The 24,455-nt window shown below is 49.1% G+C and overlaps 1 protein-coding gene across 1 annotated transcript in view; it reads left to right on the top strand.

Annotated features, from left to right (window-relative positions):
• CTC1 (CST telomere replication complex component 1) overlaps positions 1 to 24,455 on the top strand; it is a 31,326-nt gene that overhangs the window by 4,463 nt on the left and 2,408 nt on the right. Inside the window, exons 4-21 of the mRNA XM_026657417.2 lie at positions 5,402 to 5,601; positions 8,957 to 9,101; positions 9,486 to 9,779; positions 9,964 to 10,092; positions 10,478 to 10,707; positions 15,549 to 15,723; positions 15,803 to 16,003; positions 16,287 to 16,413; positions 16,617 to 16,731; positions 17,708 to 18,170; positions 18,587 to 18,676; positions 19,253 to 19,396; positions 19,714 to 19,784; positions 21,518 to 21,627; positions 22,917 to 23,082; positions 23,418 to 23,504; positions 23,580 to 23,757; positions 24,312 to 24,376. Of these exons, the coding sequence (XP_026513202.2) occupies positions 5,402 to 5,601; positions 8,957 to 9,101; positions 9,486 to 9,779; positions 9,964 to 10,092; positions 10,478 to 10,707; positions 15,549 to 15,723; positions 15,803 to 16,003; positions 16,287 to 16,413; positions 16,617 to 16,731; positions 17,708 to 18,170; positions 18,587 to 18,676; positions 19,253 to 19,396; positions 19,714 to 19,784; positions 21,518 to 21,627; positions 22,917 to 23,082; positions 23,418 to 23,504; positions 23,580 to 23,757; positions 24,312 to 24,376 (2,990 nt within the window). The remainder of the gene's footprint in view (positions 1 to 5,401; positions 5,602 to 8,956; positions 9,102 to 9,485; positions 9,780 to 9,963; positions 10,093 to 10,477; positions 10,708 to 15,548; positions 15,724 to 15,802; positions 16,004 to 16,286; positions 16,414 to 16,616; positions 16,732 to 17,707; positions 18,171 to 18,586; positions 18,677 to 19,252; positions 19,397 to 19,713; positions 19,785 to 21,517; positions 21,628 to 22,916; positions 23,083 to 23,417; positions 23,505 to 23,579; positions 23,758 to 24,311; positions 24,377 to 24,455) is intronic.

Raw genomic sequence — 24,455 nt, 5'->3', positions numbered from 1 at the left:
TCAATTATTTTGGTAATTTATTTCAAAATATTTCTCAGCAAATAATTGAAAATGGTGTGATTATATTGTGTTATTTTGACAAATAAAATATGCAGAATTTTTTGGCACAGAATTTTTACTTTTTTGGCACAGAATTCCCTCAGAAGTAAAATTGCATAGGAGTTTACAAGGCTACGTACAGTTTGGGGTTCTCTCTTGGAGCAAAAAGGGGTTTATTTCTCTACAGATCAGTCACTGCCACTGCTTGGGGAGCAACAAAATGTGCATCTTTCTAGGAACTCTGATCCCTGCTCTAAAATGAGCTGTGAGAACTTGTGCTGTGCGACGGGAAGGCTGGGCTAATGCTGTAAGTGTCTTAGGCCTGGTCTACACTATGAGTTTAGGTCGACTTTAGCAGCGTTAAATCGAATTAAGCCTGGACACGTCCACACGACGAAACCCTTTCTTTCGACTTAAAGGGCCCTTTAAACCAGTTTCTTTACTCCATCTCTGACGAGGGGATTAGCGCTAAAATCGGCCTTTGCGGGTCGGATTTGGGGTAGTGTGGACGGAATTCGACATTATTGGCCTCTGGGAGCTATCCCACAGTGCTTCATTGTGACCGCTCTGGACAGCACTCTCAACTCAGATGCACTGACCAGGTAGACAGGAAAAGCCCCGCGAACTTTTGAATTTCATTTCCTGTTTGCCCAGTGTGGAGAGCACAGGTGACCATGCAGAGCTCATCAGCACAGGTAACCATGATGGAGTCCCAGGATTGCAAAAGAGCTCCAGCATGGACAGAACGGGAGGTACGGGATCTGCTCGCCATATGGGGAGACGAATCAGTGCTAGCTGAACTCCGTAGCAGTAAACAAAATGGCAAAATATTAGAAAAGGTCTCAAAGGCCATGAAGGACAAAGGCCATAACGGACGCACAGCAGTGCCGCGTGAAAATTAAGAAGCTAAGGCAAGCCTACCACAAAGCCAGAGAGGCAAACGGAAGGTCTGGGGCAGAGCCACAAACATGCCGCTTCTCCGCGGAGCTGCATGTGATGCTAGGGGGTGCAGCCACCACTACCCCAACCGTGTGCTTTGACTCCGTCAATGGAGAAACGCAACAGGGAAGCGGGTTCGGGGTACGCGGAAGATGATGATGATGATGATGAAGACAATGAAGATAGCTCACAGCAAGGAAGCGGAGAAACCGGTTTCCCCAACAGCCAGGATATGTTTATCACCCTGGACCTGGAACCAGTAACCCCCGAACTCACCCAAGGCATGCTCCCAGACCCTGAGGGCACACAAGGGACCTCTGGTGAGTGTACCTTTGTAAATATTACATATGGTTTAAAAGCAAGCGTGATTAATGATTAATTTGCCCTGGCAATCGCGGCCAGTACAGCTACTGGAAAAGTCTGTTAACGTGTATGGGGATGGAGCAGAAATCCTCCAGGGACATCTCCAGAAAGCTCTCCTTCATGTACTCCTAAAGCCTTTGCAAAAGGTTTCTGGGGAGGGCTGCCTTATCCCGTCCGCCATGATAGGACACTTTACCACGCCAGGCCAGTAGCACGTAGTCTGGAATCATTGCATAACAAAGCATGACAGCATATGGTCCCGGTATTTGCTGGCATGCAGACAACATCCATTCCTTATTTCTCTTTGTTATCCTCAGGAGAGTGATATCATTCACGGTCACCTGGTTGAAATGGGGTGATTTTATTAAGGGGACATTCAGAGGTGCCCGTTCCTGCTCGGCTGAACAGAAATGTTCCCCGCTGTTAGCCACGTAGTGTGGGGGAGGGGTGAAGTGATCATCCCAGAGAATTGGGTGTGTGTGTGGGTGGGGGGTGGGGGGTGGGTAGTTGGGTTTGTGCTGCATGTTAACCCGGAAACCCCAGCCCCTCCTTTTACATTGCAAACCCATTTTAAATGGCCATCCCAATGGGTCCTTAGTATGGGAAATGAGGGCGCTGCTGTTTGAAACCATTCCCACATGTTATGAAAGTTAAAAAAAACAAAAGACTGTGGCTTACCATGGCTGCCTGCAAGCCGAATTCTGTTGCCTGGCACTGCGTGAGTGATCTCTCACACCAAACCGGCAGGCCCTCAATATAAGAGGAAAAATGCGACCTTGTAACAAAAGCACATGTGCTGTGTAATGTGAACAGCAAAATTTAACGTGAAAGAGTGTATGCATTGTTCTCTAAAAGTGTCTTTTTTAACCACCTCTCCCTTCACCACCACCAGCTGCAAATGTTTCTCCTTCGCAGAGGCTAGCGAAGATTAGAAGGAGAAAACGGCGGACTCGGGATGATATGTTCACGGAGCTCCAGATGGCCTCCCACGCTGAAAGAGCACAGCAGAATGCGTGGAGGCAGTCAATGTCAGAGTGCAAAAAAGCACAATATGAACGAGAGGAGAGGTGGCGGGATGAATCGCGGGCTGAACAGAGCAAGTGGTGGGCTGAAGATGATAGGTGGCGTCAGCTTGCAGACAGAAGGCAAGAGTCGATGCTCCGGCTGCTGGAGCATCAAACTGATATGCTCCAGCGTATGGTTGAGCTGCAGGAAAGGCAGCAGGAGCAGAGACCGCTGCTACAGCCCCTGTGTAACCAACAGCCCTCCTCCCCAAGTCCCATTGCCTCCTCACCCAGACGCCCAAGAACACGGTGGGGGGGCCTCCGGCCACCCAGTCACTCCACCCCAGATGATTGCCCGAGCATCGGAAGGCTGGCCTTCAATAAGTGTTAAAGTTTTAAACTGCAGTGTGTCCTTTTCCTTCCCTCCTCCCCCACCCATCCCGGGCTACCTTGGCAATTATCCCCCTAGTTGTGTGATGAATTAATAAAGAATGCATGAATGAGAAGTAATAATGACTTTATTGCCTCTGCAAGCGGTGCTCGAAGGGGGGAGGGGAGGGTGGGGTGGTTGGTTTACAGGGAAGTAGAGTGAACCGGGGTGGGGGGGCGGAGGGTTCATCAAGGAGAAACAAACAGAAGTTTCACACCGTAGCCTGGCCAGTCACAAAACTGGTTTTCAAAGCTTCTCTGATGCTCACCGCGCCCTGCTGTACTCTTCTAACCGCCCTGGTGTCTGGCTGCGCGTAATCAGCGGCCAGGCGATTTGCCTCAACCTCCCACCCCGCCATAAATGTCTCCCCCTTACTCTCACAGATATTGTGGAGCACACAGCAAGCAGCAATAACAATGGGGATATTGGTTTCGGGGAGGTCTATCCGAGTCAGTAAGCTGCGCCAGCGCGTTTTTAAACGTCCAAATGCACAATCCACCACCATTCGGCACTTGCTCAGCCTATAGTTGAACAGGTCCTGACTACTGTCCAGGCTGCCTGTGTACGGCTTCATGAGCCATGGCATTAAGGGGTAGGCTGGGTCCCCAAGGATAACGATAGGCATTTCAACATCCCCAACGGTTATTTTCTGGTCCGGGAAGAAAGTCCCTTCCTCCAGCTTTCGAAACAGACCAGAGTGCCTGAAGACGCGAGCATCATGTACCTTTCCTGGCCATCCCACGTTGATGTTGGTGAAACGTCCCTTGTGATCCACCAGGGCTTGCAGCAGCATTGAAAAGTACCCCTTGCGGTTTATCGGTGGCTTGGTGCTCTGGTGCCAAGATAGGGATATGGGTTCCGTCTATCGCCCCATCACAGTTAGGGAATCCCATTGCAGCAAAGCCATCCACTATGACCTGCACGTTTCCCAGAGTCACTACCCTTGATATCACCAGGTCTTTGATTGCCCTGGCAACTTGGATCACAGCAGCCCCCACAGTAGATTTGCCCACTCCAAATTGATTCCCGACTGACCGGTAGCTGTCTGGCGTTGTAAGCTTCCACAGGCCTATCGCCACTCGCTTCTCAACTGTGAGGGCTGCTCTCATCCTGGTATTCTGGCGCTTCAGGGCAGGGGAAAGCAAGTCACAAAGTTCCATGAAAGTGCCCTTACGCATACGAAAGTTTCGCAGCCACTGGGAATCGTCCCACACCTGCAACACGATGCGGTCCCACCAGTCTGTGCTTGTTTCCCGGGCCCAGAATCGACATTCCACGCCATGAACCTGCCCCAGTAACACCATGATTTGCACATTGCTGGGGCCCATACTTTGTGAGAGGTCTATGTCCATGTCAATTTCCTCATCACTCTCGTCGCCGCGCTGCAATCGCCTCCTCGGCTGGTCCTGGTTTTGCTTTGGCATGTCCTGGCTCTGCATATACTCCAGTACAATGCGCGTGGTGTTCATAGTGCTCATAATTGCTGCGGTGATCTGAGCGGGCTCCATGATCCCAGTGCTATGGCGTCTGGTCTGAAAAAAGGCGCGAAACTGACGGAGGGAGGGAGGGGCGACTGACGACATGGCGTACAGGTACAGGGAATTAAAATCAACAAAGGTGGCTGTGGATCAGGGAGAAACACAAACAACTGTCACACAGAATGGTCCCCCCAAAGATTGAACTCAAAACCCTGGGTTTAGCAGGCCGTTGATTTCACGCAGGGAGGGGGAAGCAAATGAATACAAAACAAATCTGGTCCATCTATTTTTTACATCTTAAGCTGGCAGCAGACGGTGCAGCATGACTGATAGCCCTTGGCATCTTCTGGGTGCTTGGCAGAAGATACTGTACTACGACTGCTAGCCATCATCGTCAAGACGGTTCAATAGGACTGCCGGCAGGACTGAAGACAAAGCATGTCTGCCCAGGTGCCTCTGATTGAACTGGAATACGACGACGATGGATACCAATTGTAATACACCATCTACTGCCAAAAAGCAAGGGGCTGCTGCTGTGTAGCAATGCAGCCCCACATCTGCCAGCACCCAGATAGCCGATGAAGGCTACCAGTCATGCTGCACCATCTACTGCCAAAAGGCAATTAGCTGCTGCTGTGTAGCAATGCAGTACCACGTCTGCCGGCACCCAGATGACATATGGTGACGGTGACCTGAGCTGAGCGGGCTCCCTGCTTGCCGTGGTATGTTGTCTGCACAGGTAACCCAGGTAAAAAGGCGCGAATCGATTGCCGTTGCTCTGACCGAGGGTGAGGGGCCTGACGACATGTACCCAGAACCCCCCGCGACACTGTTTTGCATCATCAGGCATTGGGATCTCAACCCAGAATTCCAATGGGCGGCGGAGACTGTAGGAACTGTGGGATAGCTACCCACAGTGCAACGCTCCGGAAGTCGACGCTAGCCTCGGTACTGTGGACGCGGTCTGCCGACTTCATGCACTTAGAGCATTTTATGTGGGGACACACACAATCGACTGTATAAAACCAATATCTATAAAACCAGCTTCTATTAATTCGACCTAATTTCGTAGTGTAGACATACCCTTAGTTGCGGAGTTGTATTATGAATAAATCTCAAATTGCAGCACCTTTTCTCTTTTGGTTTAGCTCCTGCATTTTGAATCTGAGTGGCTGGAGCTACTGTTTCTCTTCCCCAGCTGGGCATACATACCACAGACGAATCAGGGCTCAGCTGGATATGTGGAAATTCTGGCAGACCCAGTGCCAGTGGATCCTCGACCAGAGAGAGTGGTTGACACCATCCCTGTCTTGTACCCACCAACAGCTGCACAATTGCTCAGCACGAGGTAAATACTCAATGCTCTTAATTCAATGTGTGCAGCTGTTGCTACTGCCATTTGTCACAGGTTCACTCTGCATCGCAGCAAGAACCTGGCCTGTTCAGGGAGATGTTGATTGGGTCAGATCCATGCTGAATGCGTGAGAGAACAAGTGAGTGGATATAAAACTAAATGTGTATATTAAATCATTTAAATCAATGAATAACCTATACTCCAAAAATTTGTTGGGTTTGCATAACTTGGATAAGATACAGATTCAAACTTTCATGACTCCATATATTTTATTAACCAAAATAAAACTTAGGAAATAATAGAAAAGATATGAAGATGACAAAATATGCATTTAATTTTAAGTGACAGCTCATTTAAAATAGTGAATTTAACACAAACAGGTAGCTCTTATGGAGTAGTGAACCACAGTAATCAAAGTCACAAGTTGTGGGTAGGTAATTCTAAATGTAAGTATTGAACTAATATATATCACAATTCAGAACCTTATTAGATTGCTAATTAAGATAAAGGCCCATTTAAGCTAATCAGAATGTCTGTCATCTAAACCTAGATAATCTTTAAAGTTTATAAATTTGGAAACTAAGCAATAAATTTAGTAAACACAAATTCAGGTTTATAATTTCAGATTACATTGTAGATAAGTGGTATGTATTTGTGAAACCTTTTATCTCTTTCACAAAGACAAATAGGCTAATTACACCAAATATGCAGAATAAGTCAAAAGCTTATAGTTTCTTTTGACTTTCACCAGTAAGTGAATCACAGTTAAAATATTCTATATCAGGCTAGTTTAAACATTTTTATAAGCAATGGTAATCTTTTTAGCTAAAAGATTAGTCATTCAACAGGACATATAGAAAAAAAAATATTTTAGAGAAAGCTGTAGGCTGGGTGAATCTTAGCTTTTCTTCTGATGTCTGTTTACTTTAAGCTTGCATAAGTCATTAATAGATTTTACTGCTGTAACAGAGCAGGCTATCAGGAGATCTTTATATTGAGGTTGTAATGAGCATACCAGTGTGTCTTAGCTACTTTAGTCATATAATTATTTAAAAATATTTCTAAACAAGTTGAAATGTATTAGTAGTGACTAAGACAAATTGTCCATTTAAGTCATATACAAGTTTTATAAGCCAAAGTATGTACTCTTGAGAACTTGGCTTAACACGAGCATTTGTCATTTGCATAAAAGCACATGCATAAAAGGAGTCTTTGATACACAACACCAAGATACATGAAATTTTCCAGCAACTTGTTATGGTTCTTCTCAAGATGAGTGCATGTTCACCATGGCCTTTGGTTCATGGTGGTACTTTAGATAGTAGGCAGCTATCAATCCTTTCTTCTCTGGATCTTGCTCATGGGTTCTTTCTCTTTTCTTTTCTTGGATTCAGAAAAGATAGTGGCAATGCATAACTTTGGCAAGTTTTTTAGGGTTTACCTGATCCTGGATCTTTCAGATTTCTTTGATTCTTCTTAGCGTATGTGCAACATGCCTCAGGTGGCACGTGACCAGGATTCATTACCGAATTTGATCCGCTGCTTGGATCATTAGCTTTCCCGGCCCAGGCCAGGTACTGATTGGGAGTGCGACATGATGGTGGCCAGCCATTTGAGTTTCCAACTCTCTTTTGTCCAAGTGATGTTCTTTGCAGATTATGTTATTTCTCCTTCCTCAAAATCTGCATTTTTTTTTTATTTTATTTTATTTTATTTTTGGTAGCACAGTAGCACCTAGAGTTACCAACCAAGATTTGAGGTCCCATTGTGTTAAGTACTCTATGTACATTTAGTAGGAGACAGTCCCTGCTCCGAAGAGCTATCTAGACAAGGTAAGCAAAGAGTCTGAGAAAGGAAGTAGTAAAGTGGCTTGCCACTTTACAGATGGGGAATTGAGGAATAGGGAGATCAGGTGACTTGATCAAGGTCCCATGGGAAGCCTGTGGCAGTGCAGGGAACTGAACTCAGATGTCCTGAGCCTCTATCCAGTGATTTAAATGCAAGACCATCCTTTCTCTTATCCAGTTTCAATCTGACATCACCACATTGTCTCATTCAGACACCTGATCTCTTGATAAATAGAGAATGTTATTTATCTCTGTCACTTTCAAAATGTCCAATCAGAAACCTAATATTTGCATGTTTAAATGTTTATCTGTTCTCTATATCCGCTTTAAATTAATCTGCTGGTCACTGGTACCTGATCATCTTGCCAGATTCTTCCTGTTCTTTATAACTGTTTCCTGTTGTAGAATTCCTGTGTGAGTGCATGCCACACTTCTTGGGTCAAGTCAACTTTTGAAGTAGCAGAGATTTGTTTTATGATAATCTAGACTCTTTTGATCTTGTAACAATAAAGATGTAACATACACAACTTTTTAAAAGTTTCTATGAGTCCTCCTGTCTGTATTCTTAGTCTTTTTCTTATTGCTGTGTATCTCCATCTTTGAATAACATCTCTTACCCAGAATTCTGCTATAATCCTTCTGTTGCTGACTCTGGAATTTTCCTTTTGTTCTGTCAGAATATAAAATTTAATATTCTCACTGTGTATTACATGTAAAAAAAACTATGTTAAAAGAACATTATTTCAGTTGCAAAATAAGCACCTGAAAGTTAGGAAATGCCAGATTTATGCCTATGCAGTTATAATTCAGCCCCTTTGAGCACCCATCCTGTGCACTGAATGAGGCAGTGGTCCTGTGGAAAATTGTAGGTGATCATGTAATTAAGCACCTTATCATAATTTTGTTTTGCATCCCTCACTCTCTCTTGTTTCTATTATTTCTTAAATAAACCTTGTTTTATTACAAGTGCTGTATGGTATATTGGAGCGATGATTTAAGGTAAACTGGGACACACTGCTCTTTTAGGGGCAGAGGATTGGGTTTCTGTGAGTTGCCAGTGTCAGGGGCTGGATATCACAGGGGAACGTTTCAAGGGGACTTGGGGACCGGGGTGCACCTATTGTTAACCTACAAGGTGAAGACAGGGCTGGCATAGCCTGGAGGAGCGTGCTTAAGTGGATAACAGGCTGCTGGTGGTAGGGAGCTAATGCCTAGCCACCACAAGCAAGGCTACCTCTCGCTAGAGCCAGGGGGTAACAAGGTGACTCTCAGTCTGGGGTATCCCGAGACCCATTACATAGTTGTGTGGCTTGTCGTTTTTGAAAATCTCATCCCCGTCCCTAGGAAGAGGGAGAGTCCACATTACTCCTTTGGGACCTTTTCCTTCCACGAGTAGTACATGCTGCACCACACGTGTGCCTTGGCTTAGTTGTTGGCCTAGTTCTGAGTTCTGCTTCCATTTCTCCTCCCCCCTTCACTTCCTTGCCCCCAACTTCCCATAGGGTTCCGTGTCAGAAAAGAGCAAAGCTCAATGTGGCAGGTGAGCTGGCCAGACTCAGCACCCTCCTGTGCATCCACCACAAGATGTTTTTTTTCCTCTTTCTGAAGTGCTTCACCTCTGCTGCTTGTGTCCCAGTGCTGGTGCAGGTGAGTCCTTGGGGCTTTGTGTACCCCTGTGCTGGTGCTTTTCAGGCCCTGCCATGAGGTCAGCCTTTTCCCATCTTGATTCTTATTTATCCCTTTATTATTCACAATGATCTTGTATATTTCTGGTACCTTCCATCCCAAAGGGTCCCATAGCACTAGATAAACTGCATAGAAGGGTCACTGCAACCTGCAGAAATGCAGCCACCTTTGAGGTGATACACAGCTCCATTGCCCCAGCAGGATTCAGGGGCTTGGGCTGGAGTGTGGTGCAGTCCTGGGAGCAGGGAAGATATTGGTCTGCATTTCTAGGGACACACTGGCTGTAGGGAAGATTCTTCTCCAGTGCACTGGATGCTGATGTTGACTATGCTTTCTCTGCTCTAGAAACCTCCCCAGCTAGCTTGGCACCACATGCTCCAGTTGGGCCATGGCTATGTGCTGACAGCATTGAGTGTGTCCAGCCTGAAGGCATCGGGGCACAAAGTATTCGTCACCAGCTTCTCCTCCTGCCTCCTGCCCTACTGTGCAGAGCAGGTGAAGGAGCAGCCTCTGGAAATTGCCTGGCGGGGAGGACCAATTCAGCCAGTTTCCCCTGAGGCCACTGTGCACCTCCCCCTGGAGCTGACAGATGAGAAGTTGCCAGTGCCAGCCAAAGAGTCCAAGATCCTGTCATACATGGTAAGGAGTTATCCCTTGCCTGCACCCTATTCCTGCTTTCAGAACTACGTCCCCCTGAATTTCAGCTCCTGCCCTGCGGGGCCCATGGGCGCCATCTGCACTATGGGATCACATTTTCCCCCAGGTCCCAGTGCCCTCTTCACTCTTTGTAAACTCACTACTTTTCTCTGTGTTCCTGCTCCAGGGGATCATCACCCGAGTACTAAACGCCCAGGCTGGCCTCTATGAGCTTGATAACAAGATCTGTCTGTGCCTTGCTTACCAGCAGCTGTTGAACTCTGCCCGTGGACTCCGACCAGGAGCATGCGTGGAGGTGAGGTGATGTAGCTGGGAGTTGAAGCACACCAGGAAGTAGGGGTGGCTGAGACACAGGCCTGTGGGTGGTGGTGTGTGGAGCAAGCTTGGTGTGCAGGGTGGGGGCAGGAAGTACTCTAAATCTTTCGTTCAACCAGGGGGGTAGTCCAGAACCCAGCTAAATCAGGGATATGGCTGTGCCTGGGCCTGGCCAGAGGTGGCTGATAGTAGCTATTTGCTCCCCGATTCCCACATAGGTGGCAGCAGATCATTGAAGGCCCCTTGGGGTTGATGAGAAATGTAATGGAATAACAAAGGGCTTTGTGCGGGATGAGAGGGACTTTGGGGAGGGCCAGCAGAGTGGCCACTTTCTCTCTATTAAGTCACGTGTTTGTGTCTCTCAGCTCCGAGACGTCCACCTCTTGCAGAAGCCCCTGGCTTCTTTCCCCTTTGCTGTTGTCCTTGGTGCCTGTCTGCACAGCATTGTCCTTCTCAAGGGTTTCTCAAGGCTCAGCACCTTCCACCAGCCTGTAGCCTTCTCTGGAAATCTCTACATGCAACTGCTCTTCCGGTATAACCTAGGCCTGCCACTCTATCTGTGGCTGGTGAGCCTGTTGGAGATGCTGGAGCAAAGGTGAGGAAGCACCTTCCCCAATCCCATTGGGAAGTGGTTGTGTAGGCCATTCAGCGCTCTGCCAGATAAATCCCTGTCCCCCTTCCCTTCCACCCCACACACTTCGTGTCCTTGATGGTTCTGCCTACGCACTGGTTGCTTCACTCTTCTCTCCCAGGGAAGTTGTAGGTTGGTTTCTGTGATTCACTACTGGGTTCTGTTCCATAACATGGTTTTTGTTCTGGAAAAGTTAAGGTTGCTCAAGTACAACTGCCAACCTAAATATTAAAAAATATGACATGCAGTTATGTCAAACACCCTACACAGCAGCCAATCCACAGCGACTTACAGAAAGTGCAGTCTTCATCTGTCCCCATTCAATACATATCTATCACATCTTCCGCTAAAACAACCTTATAAGTGATGCTAGCTACAATCTTCAGTTCTTTGTTCATTTCTTACCTAGAGTCCTGTTTTAAAAAACATTCACACAATTAAGGATGTTCATGGTCCTGTCCTTACTTTTAAAGATTTGTTGGTTTTGAATTTAGTGATATTTTGGGGGGTATAAGAAGTTCATAGATTATAGCTGAGGGTATCTTTAATTAAAAAATTATGTATGTATAATAAACATACCACTGTGATATTCCCAACCTTCCCTTCATCATCTGTATTCTCAAGACCTCTAATTATATTGTACTTTATGGAAGCTGTAATATTAAAATGTAGTAAGAGACATTCTTTCAGTAACCTTTGTTTTTTCCATGTAATTTCTATAGTCTGTATTTTGAGGTTTGTATGTACGTTAGCAATGTGTACTGTTGGTATATGAAGTGTTTAAGTAGTCGTACATGGTTTATTAACAAACAGTGGTGTACAGACTATCTATTTTAGGGACACTAGAACCTCGGAGTTATAAACACCAGAGTTATGAACTGACCAGTCAACCACACACGTCGTTTGGAACCAGAAGTACGCAATCAGGCAGCAGCAGAGACAAAGAAACAAATACAGTACAGTATCATGTTAAATGTAAACTACTAAAAATATAAAGGGAAAGCAGTATTGTTCTTCGGCATAGTAAAATTTCAAAGCTGTATTAAGTCAATGTTCAGTTGTAAACTTTTGAAAGAACAACTATAATGTTTTGTTCGAAATTACGAACAATCTCCATTCCTGGGGTGTTTGTAACGCTGAGGTTCTACTGTACCTATATGGCTCCCTTTACCGTAGTATCTGAGTGGTAGGGAAGTACTGTTATCCTCATTTTACAGAACTGGTGGATAAGTGACTTGCTCAAAGTCACACAAGAGGTCTGTGGTGGACTCAGTTCTTCCAAGTCCTAAGCTAGGGTTCTAACCATTGACCCATCCTTCCTCTCCTGTTGGCTTTTGGCATGTTATTTGTCTATATATGAATTTAAGTTTATCTTTTTGTGTAGATTTAGAGATGACCAGAATTTTGTGAACTGCAACCAAAAGTAAAGTATTCTAGTGGGTTTTGGTCACTGATGGCTTGAAATTGTTTCTAATGGGTGAAGAAGGCTGGTTCACATTTCCTGTTTTTCAGATCTTATGCTTGCATCACTACAGGGCCATAGTTATGGTTATCTTAGTGGAGTGTTTGTTTATGAAGGTGATGGAGGATGAATAGGGCGAAGTGCAAATGGACTTGTTGCTGTGTAGTCTGCTTGACATAACTTATGTGGATTTCCTAGTTTTTTAATGTTTGGGTTGGTAGTGGTGGCTGGCGGGAGAGGGAGTCCTGTTGCCTCAGACACAAACATGGAGCCAGTCCAGTTATAGTGTTCTCTCTGTGTGCGGATAATGGAGTGATCTACCAGTAAGAACTCTTGATGCGCATGTGATGTTCCCCTGGTGTTAGCTGGACCGTTGATCTGCTAGGTCACTCCAATCCTCGACTCTGGGAGCCAGCCTTACCCTGCTCTGCTGTGAGAACCCCCATTCCCGGGCAGTCCACGCACAGCCTCTGGCATGTAAGCTGCTCCCAGCTACGTGAGTGAGCACTTTTGGCCAGCCGCTGCTTGGATAGTGCAACCGAATGACGCTAACCAGTATCTCCAGTCCCAGACACAACCCTAGGAACCTCCATTTGCAGTGTCCAGTTATGCCCTCTGGACGCTGCAAGCTCATATGAGTTTGTCAGTTTAACAAAGAAATTGATATGTACCAAGCTTGTTATCCCAAAGGGAGTCTCTGACATGCTTCAAACCAAACACACTGCTTCAGGTAGAATAAACAAACACATTTATTAACTACAAAAGATAGATTTTAAGTGATTATAAGTCAAAGTACAAGAAGTCAGATTTGGTTAAATGAAATAAAAGCAAAACGCATTCTAAGCTGATCTTAACACTTTCAGTTCCCTTACAAACTTAGATGCTTCTCACCACAGGCTGGCAGGTTGCCAGCCAGGCTCTCCCCTTTGATCAGCGCTTCAGTCGCTTGGTGGTGGTGTCTGTAGATGGAGGTAGAAGAGAGAACATGGCAAACGTCTCTCCTTTTATCATGTCCTTTATTCCCTCTTGGCTTTGCCCCCCTGCCCTTCAGAGTCAGGTGAGCATTACCTTATCGTAGTCCCAAACTGACCAAGGGAAGGAGGTGACTCACTTGAGAGTCCGACAGATACTTTGTTGCTGCCTAGGCCAGTGTCCTTTGTTCCTGTGAGGCTGGGCCGGGTTTGTCCCATGCCTGCCCTGATGAGGTGTGAACTGCCCCTCTGCTCTTGGAGAGTTTTTGCCTGGGCTTGTTTTAAGCCATGAGGACACATTTTCAGCCTCATAACTTTATACATAAAATTACAACCTATAACATTACTATAACAACCATGCTCAGTGCATCATGAGCCTTCCAAAGACACCCGACATGACAAACTTTGCATTGATATCACACAATCATATTATAAGGATGAACATGGGGGTACAGGGTGTTCCCCCGAGGTACAGAGCGTCACAGCGCGTGTATAGTCTCTTCTGCTCACTCATTCCAACCAATGCAATTGCAGCGCACGAATTAACTTGAGAGGAGTGGTTGGTTGATTTATAGATTCCTGCATTGAAGCCAATAATTTGTGGTTGAACACTAGAGCATATCCTTTAGAAAGGCATCCAGTTTGATCTAAAGATTTCAAGTGATGAGGCATCCTTGGTAAGCTGTCCCACTGGGTAGTTGCCTTCACTGTTTAAAAACTTGCACCTTTGGATTTATCTAATTTCAACTTCCAGCCAATGGATCTTGTTATGGCCAGTATTGCCAACTCCAGGCATTCAAAACTCACGTTAGACCTCCCAATGAAATCACAACATGTATTTAAAAACAACAATAACGAAAAGATGGAATTTTTTAATTTGCCTTCTGATTTTTTGAGCCTTTAGAGGGGAGCCACACATACCCAACTTATACATGGGTCATTTCATGTTAAAAATTAACCTTAAAGGCCCTTACAAAATACAGGTCCCCTGATTGCAGGGGGATTCCACTCTGCCATCTCATAACCCCTGGGTTTTAGGGAGCTGCCATTCTCTCCATCTTGACTGTCTCTCTGCTCCCTCTTGTGTCCCCTAAGTACGCCTGCTCCTCACCTCCTCCCTCTCTACCACCATATTTCCTTCCTATATTTTCCTTAGTCTCATGCCTGCACCTTACATTCATACATAACTGTGACACAAAGGCTCCTTGGCACCAGCTTGCAAAGGCTTCATTGTCCTGTAACAGCAACTCCTATCAGGCCTGACAAACACCATACCTAGCACATTGTTCTCATAGTATTTGTCTATGAAGAATGTCATATGAGATCTTATATGAAAGCCAGGATCACACTGATCCTCATAAACATTCTGTGATATATGCATGGATTATATTTAAGAAGTTATGTATATGTACTAAACATATGTTTTAAAGTCTAAATCAAGGCAGGCTTGGCAAACAGGTTTTGAGTCAGGCAAAGGACATTGATTCACCTGTCATGCAAACAGGTTTTGAGTCAGGCAAAGGACATTGATTCACCTGGCTATGTAAATTAAGCACTGCAAGCCAATACAATGGAACCCAAATCTGCATACAGAGTAAACAGAGGGATGGGAAGACACTGGAGACTAAACCACAGGGGGTTGTCCTGTCGTGGCAGGAATGAACTTTGAAGAACCTAAATAAATAGAATGCAAGGAGACGTTTTGTTCATTCACTGAGGAAACCCCTTGAAGAGTGGGTTGGATGCTTGGATCCTGGTATGACTGAAAACCAGCTAGCTCTGCAAAAGGCTGGATCTTTGGGAGGAAATCTACTTTATTAAATAGGAAAAGTAACCATTGATAAGTGTGGACCCAGGTTTGCGTTTTATGTTTTTGGTTTTGTTTTATATGTAACCATTTCTGTTTCCATTATCCTTATTATCTCTTAAATCTTAGTCTTTGATAATAAATTTAGGATTGTTTTCACTATAAATGTATCTCAGTGCTGTGACGATCTGAAGTTTTACTAGTCAAGCTTTGTGTGTTGTATACTGTTCCCTTGGGGACAGCAAACCAGTCATTTCTGAGAGTGTCCAGTGACAGGAGCTGGATATCACAGGGGAACGCTTCAAAGAGGATTGAGGTGCACTGATTGGTTAACCTTCATGACAAAGTGAAGGCTGGCAGAGCCCTGAGGAGATTGTTTGGGTGACTAACAAACTGGTGGTGTCAGGGGGCATCCTGTTAAGCATGAGCAAATCTTCCTCTTGCTGGAGGCAGGGGGGTCCTGGGCACCCCAAGAAAGTGTCTCAGTAACATCCTTGTTCTATATGCAAAATTTCTCCTTCACTACGGGTGAGCTACTAACGCCTGTATCATTCCTCCTCCTCAGGTTTTGCTGTTTCGTTGGGCGCCGGCGGCTGTTCATCCGCTCTGTGCCTCAAGGCCCTGGAGTAGCCGAGAAGTTTCTTGTCCCCATTCTGAACGCTGTGGTGCCTTCTAAGGCGCGAGTGAGAGATGTTCATCATGAGATCCTAGCAGAAATGCACCATTGTCCCCTGCAGCAGGTGGGGTCCTGCTCCCTGAGCTCCCTGTTTGTCTGAGAGGAGGAGACTCATTTTGTTTCTTGCTTTTTGTATTGTTTAGTATCAGCCCCTGGAGCCCCCATGCCAGGCCCCACCTCTTTCTCTGCTGCGCTCTGTGGCTGAGCAAAGAAGCAAGGAAGCCTTTAATCCATCGCAGCTGCTGTCCCCCTTGGAGGCTCAGCACATGGGCACCCAAGAGCTGAATCGCAGACTGGCTTGGTCCTATGATACATTCTCAGCAAAGAGCTTCCAACCCCAAATGGTACGTGCTAAACTCCCCTTGCTATCTGACCTACAGGAGCTCCCCTCCTTCCTCCCACCTTGATGCATGTGGGGGTGGGGCTGGGGCTCCTCTCCTCTTGATTGACATGTGGGTACCTCCAGTCGGGGTGGACCCTGCTTTCCCTGCCAGTGATGTAATGAAAGAGGTGGTGGTGGCAGGTTGCTGAGGGTATAATAAATGGTTTCCATTACAGACACTTCAATCCCATGCCCTTCAAGCTGGGGACTGGTTGATTCTCTTCACAGCTTCCTTTCCTTTGCAGGTGTTGCTGGGGGTGTTGAGAGCTTCCTGCAGCAGCGGCTCCCTTCAGCTGCGGGACAAGAGTGCTTCGATCCCCTGTGTGATCTCCCGCAGGGATGGGAGCCCCTTCGCTGACACGGCTCTCATAGGTGCGGCCCACTCCACTCCAGTAGGGGATCCTGGCTGCTTTGCCTGCTGGCCCCAGGGGGCAGGCGGGAGGTGGGAGGGAAGTGGAGGGGCGCTGAGCTCTCTCACCGCCTTGCCTGCTGGCTTTGGGAGCAAGGACACTGAGCTTGCTCTCTCTGCTTTGGCCTGTCTGTTGGCTGAGCTCTTCTCTCTGATATGTTTGCAGGGTCCCTTTTGCAGGTGGAAACCTACCAGCTTGTGGTGGAGCGATTCCTTCAAAGTGACTTTCCCTCCTGGGAGCAGCTGTGGACCCTGGAACATGTGAGGGGCAGAGAAACAAGGCAAGTGCCCCTTAGCCTGTGCCCAGGACCATAAGGCCTTGGTCTCCCAAAGGGAGGAGTAAAGAAGTTAAATGTAAGTGGGGAAATGATCCCCTAGCCTGGGCCACAGTGACATGTGCCTACAGCTAGATGCATGGGGCGAAGGGGAATAATCCCAAGAGCCTGGAGAACAGTTCCAGACCCCTGGCTGGGAGGGAGAGTCACCCTGAAGCCTTGGATGGGTAGAGGTAAAGGGGGGAGCAGCCTAGTGCTCCTCAGCTTGTGCTCTCACTTGCTGTTTCCTCCTCACTCGCTTGGTCCCAGAGTAATGGAAATGCGTGTCTGCCACTGTCCTTTACCTGAGATGCAATGATTCAGACAGGTCCCTGGTGATGTGTTTGAAGGTTCCCCTGATGCTGTTGAACCTCTTGGCTGTTCTTTTTTCCTCCTCTGGCACCAGGCTCTGGAGTTCCCCAACGTGTGCTCCCATTAAATCACCCCCCCACACACACACACCTAACTTGTGCGCACACAGTTTCTCTCTGTGGAATTCAAGTTGCTGGTGGCTGCTGTTTTGAGGGGGCCATTCCTCTTCTCATATAGTTCCTCTCTATCCTTGTCAAATGCAGAGCCAGAGTGACACTGAGTCTGTGCTTCCTGCATCACAAAGCCCCTGGGTGGTGAAATACCCCTGCAGTTCCACGTCTGTATAGGTATTTATAAAGTTGCCCATTAACATGATATCCCAGTGCCTAAGTGCATCTCCTATGCTGCCTGCATGAGGAGGGTTCCTCTATCTGGGACAAACCCACCATCTCAGTCTATCCTGGATACACTAGGTCCAGCAGTCTTCAGCAGGCCTCCACTCCATCCGTTCCTGCTGTCTGAGCCTTTGGCCAAGGCTCCCTCTGTCTACTGGCCACCTAGTTTGGAACCTCCCTGCCTACTAAGTTGGAGCTGCACTGATATCTCCTCTTGGCCCCTCTTCTCACTCCAGGCTGTATGTGCAATTCTGCTTTGAAGATGTGCAGATTCTTCACACGCCTGAGGTGCAAGTCCAAGAGGGTCCCACAAGCAGTGACAGTCCCTCATTGGGGAAAAAGGATGTTCGCAGCTCAAAGGTTGAGCTGGGATCTCCAGCGGCAAAGCTGCCAAAGTTGGAGGGGACCAGCCCAGGAGCTGGCTCTGAAGAGGGCTGTGATAGAGGCCAGAGCAGTGCCAGAGAAACCAGCTGCATGTCTCGTCTATTCCTGGTCACCCAGAAAGAGGGGCTTATGTCACGCAACTACCTGCCAGCTGCAGAAGGAGATGGAGAGGGGCAGGAGCTGCAGCTCAGCTTCCAGGCCACTGTACTCTGGATGGACAAATCTCAGCTCTGGGGGCATCCCAGGGAAATTGGGAACCTGCCAGAGCTGGAGCAGACCAATCATCAGAGGGAGGACAGCGAGGCCCAGCAGAGGGTAAGGGAGGGCTGGAGGAAGCCATGGGGGTGGCCTTCTGGTTAGGGTGTGAGCTGGATGTTGGTATGGGGAGCCTGCCTGAGGGTCAGGGGAGCCAGGTCCACAGAGAGTGGGAGGATGGTTGTCTCTTGACCACTGATGTTTGTGAATGCCAGGGGCTCCCTCCCAGCCCACCAGGAAGAGCTCCACTTACCCTCTCTCTCTGCCCTGCAAGTGCACCCCTTCCCCTCCCCCACAGGGCACACCCCACTGTCACTTTGTAATCCAGCCTCTCCCTGCAGGGCACTCTGCCTTCTACCCACACCCTGGGAGGCTGTGCTCTCCCTTCCCTTTGCCCACTCCCACCATGGTGAGCTCTGCCTCCCACCTCCCTCACCAGTGTCCCTCCCTCATCGGCTTCTCTTGTCCCATTCCAGGTGCTGCTGCTGTTTATGGGGAGATCACTTCGATGGTTCCCATTCCTGCATCCGGATGGGCTGTACCGGCTTATTGTGCCCCAGTGTTTGGTAAGGAGGGGCCTTGGTGCTGCCCCCTGCAGGGCCCCCTGCCACAGTGTGGGACTTCAGACTGGGGCTTGCTCTTCACCCACACCTCGTCTTTTCAGCACTCTCAGAATAGCTTGTCACTCTTCGGCTCACCAGAGGCATTTCCTGCAATTGAAATCCTGCTCTCCCTGTGGCCATGAGAGGGTTAAGGGAAGCACATTAAGCCAACGTCCTGCTGGACTCAGTGTTGTGCTGTTAGTGACACATCCACGTCCCTGAATGACAATGGAATGGCCAGGATGGTGCTGTCCCTTGCGCCACCTACAGACTCAGCAGTGGCTCCCTGGAAGGCAAAGAGTCATAGCAAAGGAGACTAAGCACCTTCTGGCTTTGGGGCTCATATTGCTGCCTCTACCCTGCCCATGGGTCAATCTGCTTCACCTCTGTGTTACACCAAAATCCTCAGGCATCTCTGCAAGGGCTTTTCTGCTACTGCTCCCTGGCCCCCTCCTTTTCCATCTACCCTTGAGGCCCTCTCCCCTGCTGATCTCTCCTCGTGCCTCCCTTGATGTGTCTCCTGCGCTGTTGTTCTCACAGGACTTTGGGGTGTTTGAGCGGCCCTGTCTCTCGCCGTTGCAAGAGAGGCTTCTGAACCAGTCGGGCTGCCCCTCGTGCCTGCTAGTTTCAGCTACCTGGCACCTACAGCATGAGACCTGGATCTCCTGCCTGGCTCAGCCCCAGGTATGCAGCATCTTATAGCTCTGGGTTTCCATGGGTGACTAGGAGTTCTTCCCTGGGGATCTGGCTCAGGAGACCATACAAAATACCCATGGGCACCACGGGGGGCTTTGGCACTTCTCACAGAAGTGTAGAAAACACTCCCCAAGCCATCCTGCCCTGAAACCAATGCTGGGGAGTGGTAGCCTCTCAGCATTGCACAGTTCTGTGCTTCATGGCCTCAGGGATGGATGTGGTTATGGGCTTTGGGTGGAGCTGGTCCATATTGGTGGTGGGTGCATATCATAATCCTGTTAAGTCCGTATCTCCTCCTTTTCCAGGTGATCCCAGGGTCAGAGCGGGCAGGAATGGGGCAGACAGTCTTCTCCATTCCAGAGCTACTAAGCAGCAGGTATGTTGGTCCTTCCTCTGCTGTGGTGTTAGGGTCACTGAGACATGACCACCACTTGGGAAATGGGGTCAGCGCTGGCTCCTAGTGAGGAATGCACTTTACTCAGCCACCTGGGCCAACCCCTGCAGTGCAGTGAGGTTTCTTTGGAAATCTCCCTCATGCAAGTATTGGCCTGGCCTGACCCTATCTAGCGTATAATATGTGACAAGATCACAAGTGAGATACCTTCCGAATGGGACCCCAAAACAGTTCGAGCTGTTGGGGGTGTGGAATTGGGTGCAAGAGGTCTCCACTGAATCCCTCTCAGAGATTCGGGGTGGGGGGTGTCTTGTTCAGAAAGTCTGAGTGCTACCTTCTGCTGCCTGTTCAAAGGCTATTGAATGGGGCTGAAATGCTGATCTTTTCAAATATCAGAGGGGTAGCCGTGTTAGTCTGGATCTGTAAAAAGCAACTCATCTTTTCAAAGTGTGTTTAAATATGAATGGAGTGACTTTGTGCAATGAAGCCCTTACCAGGCTCCTACAGTAAGGCTGATTCCCCTTCCATCTCCTAACCTGACCAGCTTCTAACTTGGGTATATAAATCCTCTGCTTTTCCAAAACCTTATTTAGGTAAGTTTCTAGGGCTTGCCTTCAGAATGTCTCCTACCTGACTCACACCACCCCAGGCTCTGATGCCTCCCTTCCCCTACTTTCCTGTTGCTTTTGCTCCTGCTTCTCCAGATCCAGCAACAGGAAGTGTGTGCAGGGAACCATGTACTCTGCTTTTGTGGGTGTAGGATTGATCTGAACTAGCTCCACAGAAGCCTGTATTCCAAGTTCTGTCTGCAGCCCACATGCTGCGGCCCCAGGAGTCAGTCCCTCAGTGGGAGCCAGGTGTACTGCGCCCTGCTGTATACTGGCCCCACTACACACTGTCTATAACATGGCTGAGAGTTGTGGCGTCTCCTGGTGGGGTTTATCCCTATCGGCCGCTAAAGACCTTCCACTCCTACCATGGCAGCTGCAGTCTTGAGTCTCTTGAGCTTATGGCCCTCTCCTAGGTTTATTGCAAAGGGGCTGGTGCATGATCTGCTCAGGACTGGGCGTCAGAACATGCTTCCCACTCTGTCTTGACCTTCAAACGTGCTATACGCACCCATTGTCATCTCAGGGATTCCCTGTGAATGGGAGAGCTCATGGGGAGAGGTGGGTAAGAATCTTACATGCTGACAGCTTGAGTTCCTAGCCCACTGTCTGGCTGGTGCAGGAGCAAAGTACAGCTGAGTTGGATAGGCCCCGATGGAAGGCAGATGAAGTACAATTGTTGAACAACAGTGATGCCTCTCCTGCAAAGGGCTGTCATAAATCCTCCCTGCCCCACTTAAAACCCTGTCCTCACCTCTCCTATCCCAGCTCTTATCCTGCCACACACCCTTGTCTATTGCTCTGCCACATCACTTCCCAAGCTAGACAACATTCCGCATAACATGGACCAACACAAACACCAACAAGAGGCCCAAAGAATCATGGGGCAGAATTCAGGCTGTGTACATAATGCCCTGATGTGGTCGTGGCCCTTACAATGTCCAGGGGGCCCTGGGACAGATGAGCTCAGGTGAAGGTGCTGAAGCGGCTGCGCCTTAAGTTTCCTCTGTTGCTGGAACCTCAGAACGGGGCATCTCTTCAGCCATCAGGCTCTGCCTCTGGTCTCTGTGACAGGACAGAGCCCCTGATTCTTTGCTCTGCTCTCAGTTTCACAGGCTCCCTTGTCTCTTTCTCTGGTGAGATAGTGGAGCGGACCTTGTGTGCTTCCCCTGGGAATGAAAAGCTCTCTGTGCCCTGCAGCAAGCGGCGGCAGAAAGGTCAGCACATGCCTGCCTCTGGCGATGCTTGGTCCCCTCTGCACTGTGAGGAGATAAGACATTAAGCCCTATTCTGTGTGCGTATGCTAGGGGTGAGGGGGAGCGTGCCAGGGTGCTGCAGCCCTGTCTGTGTGTCAGAGGGCCAGAGAATTCCACCCTGTGCCTCTGTGCATGCCAGGGTTGGACACCATGCCCTGGGGATGGGGGGCGGTGCTGCTGTGTCCCATTGGGAGGGATAGCTCAGTGGTTTGAGCATTGACCTGTTAAACCCAGGGTTGTGAGTTCAATCCTTGAGGGAGCCACTTAGGGATCTGGGGCAAAATCAGTACTTGGTCCTGCTAGTGAAGGCAGGGGGCTGGACTCAATGACCTTTGGGGGAGGAATAGCTCAGTGGTTTGAGCATTGGCCTGCTAAACCCACAGTTGAGAGTTCAGTCCTTGAGGGGGCGATTTAGGGATTTGGGGATTGGTCCTGCTTTGAGCAGGGGGTTGGACTAGATGACCTCTTAAGGTCCCTTCCAACTCTGATATTCTATGATTGTGAGTACCTGTGTCAGGGATGGGATGGGACATTCTGCTTTGGTGCCAGTGTGTGCCATGGAAGGGGGTGCTCTGCCCTGGTACATGTGTGGGGCTGGGGCACCGTGTCCCATTTCCTGTGATGGAGGCACAGGCACCAACATTCCTTGGCGCCGGTGGGTGCTCGCGCCCGCCCTGCCCCGACTCCACCTCCTCCCTGCCCCACTGGACCCCTCCCCAAATCCCCGCCCCGACCCCGCCTCTTCCCCGAGTGCGCCGCGTTCCTCCTCCTCTCCCCTCCCTCCCAGCGCTTGCCGCACGAAACTGCTGTTTCGCGGTGCAAGCGCTGGGAGGGAGGGGGGAGAAGCAGGACGCGGTGGCGCGCTCAGGGGAGGAGGCGGAGCGGAGGTGAGCTGGGGGGGAGGGGAGGGGGTTCAGGGAGCTGCCGGTAATTTTTCCCTGTGGGTGCTCCAGCCCCGGAGCATCCACGGAGTCGGCGCCTATGGATGGAGGGACCAGGACTCTGTCCCTTGGGTGTGTTGGGAGCAAGTGAAAAGGTCCTTGGTCTTGAGGTGAGTGTGGGGGAGGGAAGGTGCATGGGCCTATGTGTACAGGAGGAAGCAGGGGACACTAATGTATGATTGTGGGGACCGGGTGCTGGCTGGTATGTGGGGCAGGACTACTGAAACTAGCCTGTAGCAGGGCAAGCTGGGAGTGGGATAGAGCAGCTGCTGGTGAGCTCATTATGTCCTTGGCCTTCTGCATGCCTAGGGACCCTCCTGCCCTGGGATCACAGTGTGAAGCTGAGTGTCTCAGCTGCTCCTGGCTCCTCTGTTGTGCTGGATGTTTACATAGCAGTTGCCTACCTTCAGCATCTCTGGGGGTTGCTGCCTGGGGCCAAGATTCTCTTCCAGAACCTGCAGCGCAAAATCTCCAGGTACGTCTAGTCCCTGAACAGCTTATCAGCCCAGATCTAGACCCAGACACTCCCTTTCCCCAACCACACAGGTACACGTCTCCCTGCCACCATCCACCTTGGCCCATGGTCTTGTGACCTGTGATCTGACCTGGACTCAATTGGCTGCATCCTGCTCCGTGTCCTCATCTCATGCCCCCCTTCCTTCCTGATCTACTGTCCTTTCTCCCTTCTTCCTGTTCAGCTACTACCCCCATTCCCATGGACCATGCCAAAGGCAAAAGGAAGACCCCCAGCCCATCTAGACAAAGGGGCCTCCTAGAGCTGCCTCTAATGTTTGCTTTTTTATGTTGCAGGTTCCACAATGTTTATTGCACGTACATTGCCTCCAGCTGTATCAGCATCCTGGCTCTGCCACCCACCTGCTTGCTCCTTTCCTCCAAGTGAGTCTGGACTCTGCCTCGCTCGTCTACAGGGGAGTTTTTCTCCATGGCGAGTTATTCATTCTTCTTTTCCAGTCCTGCAGGTATAGCCTCCAAGTCTCCTGCAGCCACATCCCCCTCGCTGGTGTTTCTGTCCAAGCTGCTGCTTCAGCCTCACAGCCTGTCCCAGGGCCAGATCCTCTGCCACTTATCCTGTGTCCTGGCTTTGTCCCTGCAATGGATCTGCTCCGTCTGCAGCAGCATCTTCAGAGAGGTGCCCACAGGGATCACTGGGGAGGAGTCCTCCTGGGAGTCATGTGCTTTCCACTCAGATGCCATTAGCTGTCTTACTGAGTCTGCCCTCTGCTCGCTGGGAACGTAGCCCTTGTCAAATACAGTGTAGGAGAAATTGATGTTTCCTGACCTTTCCCAATGCCAGAGCCTCCTTCCCAGTGTCTAGCATTAATGCCTCTCACAAAATAGTGCCACGACAGAAAAGGGCCCAAATCACCAGTTGCAGAGATGCATGTGACTCTGATGTCTGGCTTGGTCACAGGCTGGGCTGGCTCTGGGCTGAGTGGGTGGGCTGTGCAGGAGAGAATCCTGCAGTGTGTTAGTGCTCTGCCTTCCCAGTGCATACTCCATTCCTGCGGGAGGGTTTCAGTCCCACCCAAACCCTTAGCCCAGGGACCCTCAGCCCCTGGGGGGCTCCTTCCACTTGAGACACTGTCCCTGGGACTGTAGTTAACAAGCTCTTGAACTTGGGGAGGCACAGGGAGCGTTGGCTCCTCCCTCCACTCCCAGCTCTGACTTCTGCTCTTGCTTCAGGGGAGGTGCAGCCGACACAGCCCACCCTGCCCGTCACAAACAGGAGTGAGTCAAGCCAGCGCCAAGTAAGTGCTGGGGGGGCAGGGAGTGGGAAGAGGTAGGTGGGAGGAAGCAGAGACCAACACGGTAGGGGAGTGAGAGTTG

This window comes from Terrapene carolina, unplaced genomic scaffold (genome assembly GCF_002925995.2).
Source record: "Terrapene carolina triunguis isolate 2854851 unplaced genomic scaffold, T_m_triunguis-2.0 Scaffold242, whole genome shotgun sequence".
NCBI lineage: Eukaryota > Metazoa > Chordata > Testudines > Emydidae > Terrapene > Terrapene triunguis.
This window is presented reverse-complemented; position numbering and strand designations above follow the sequence as displayed.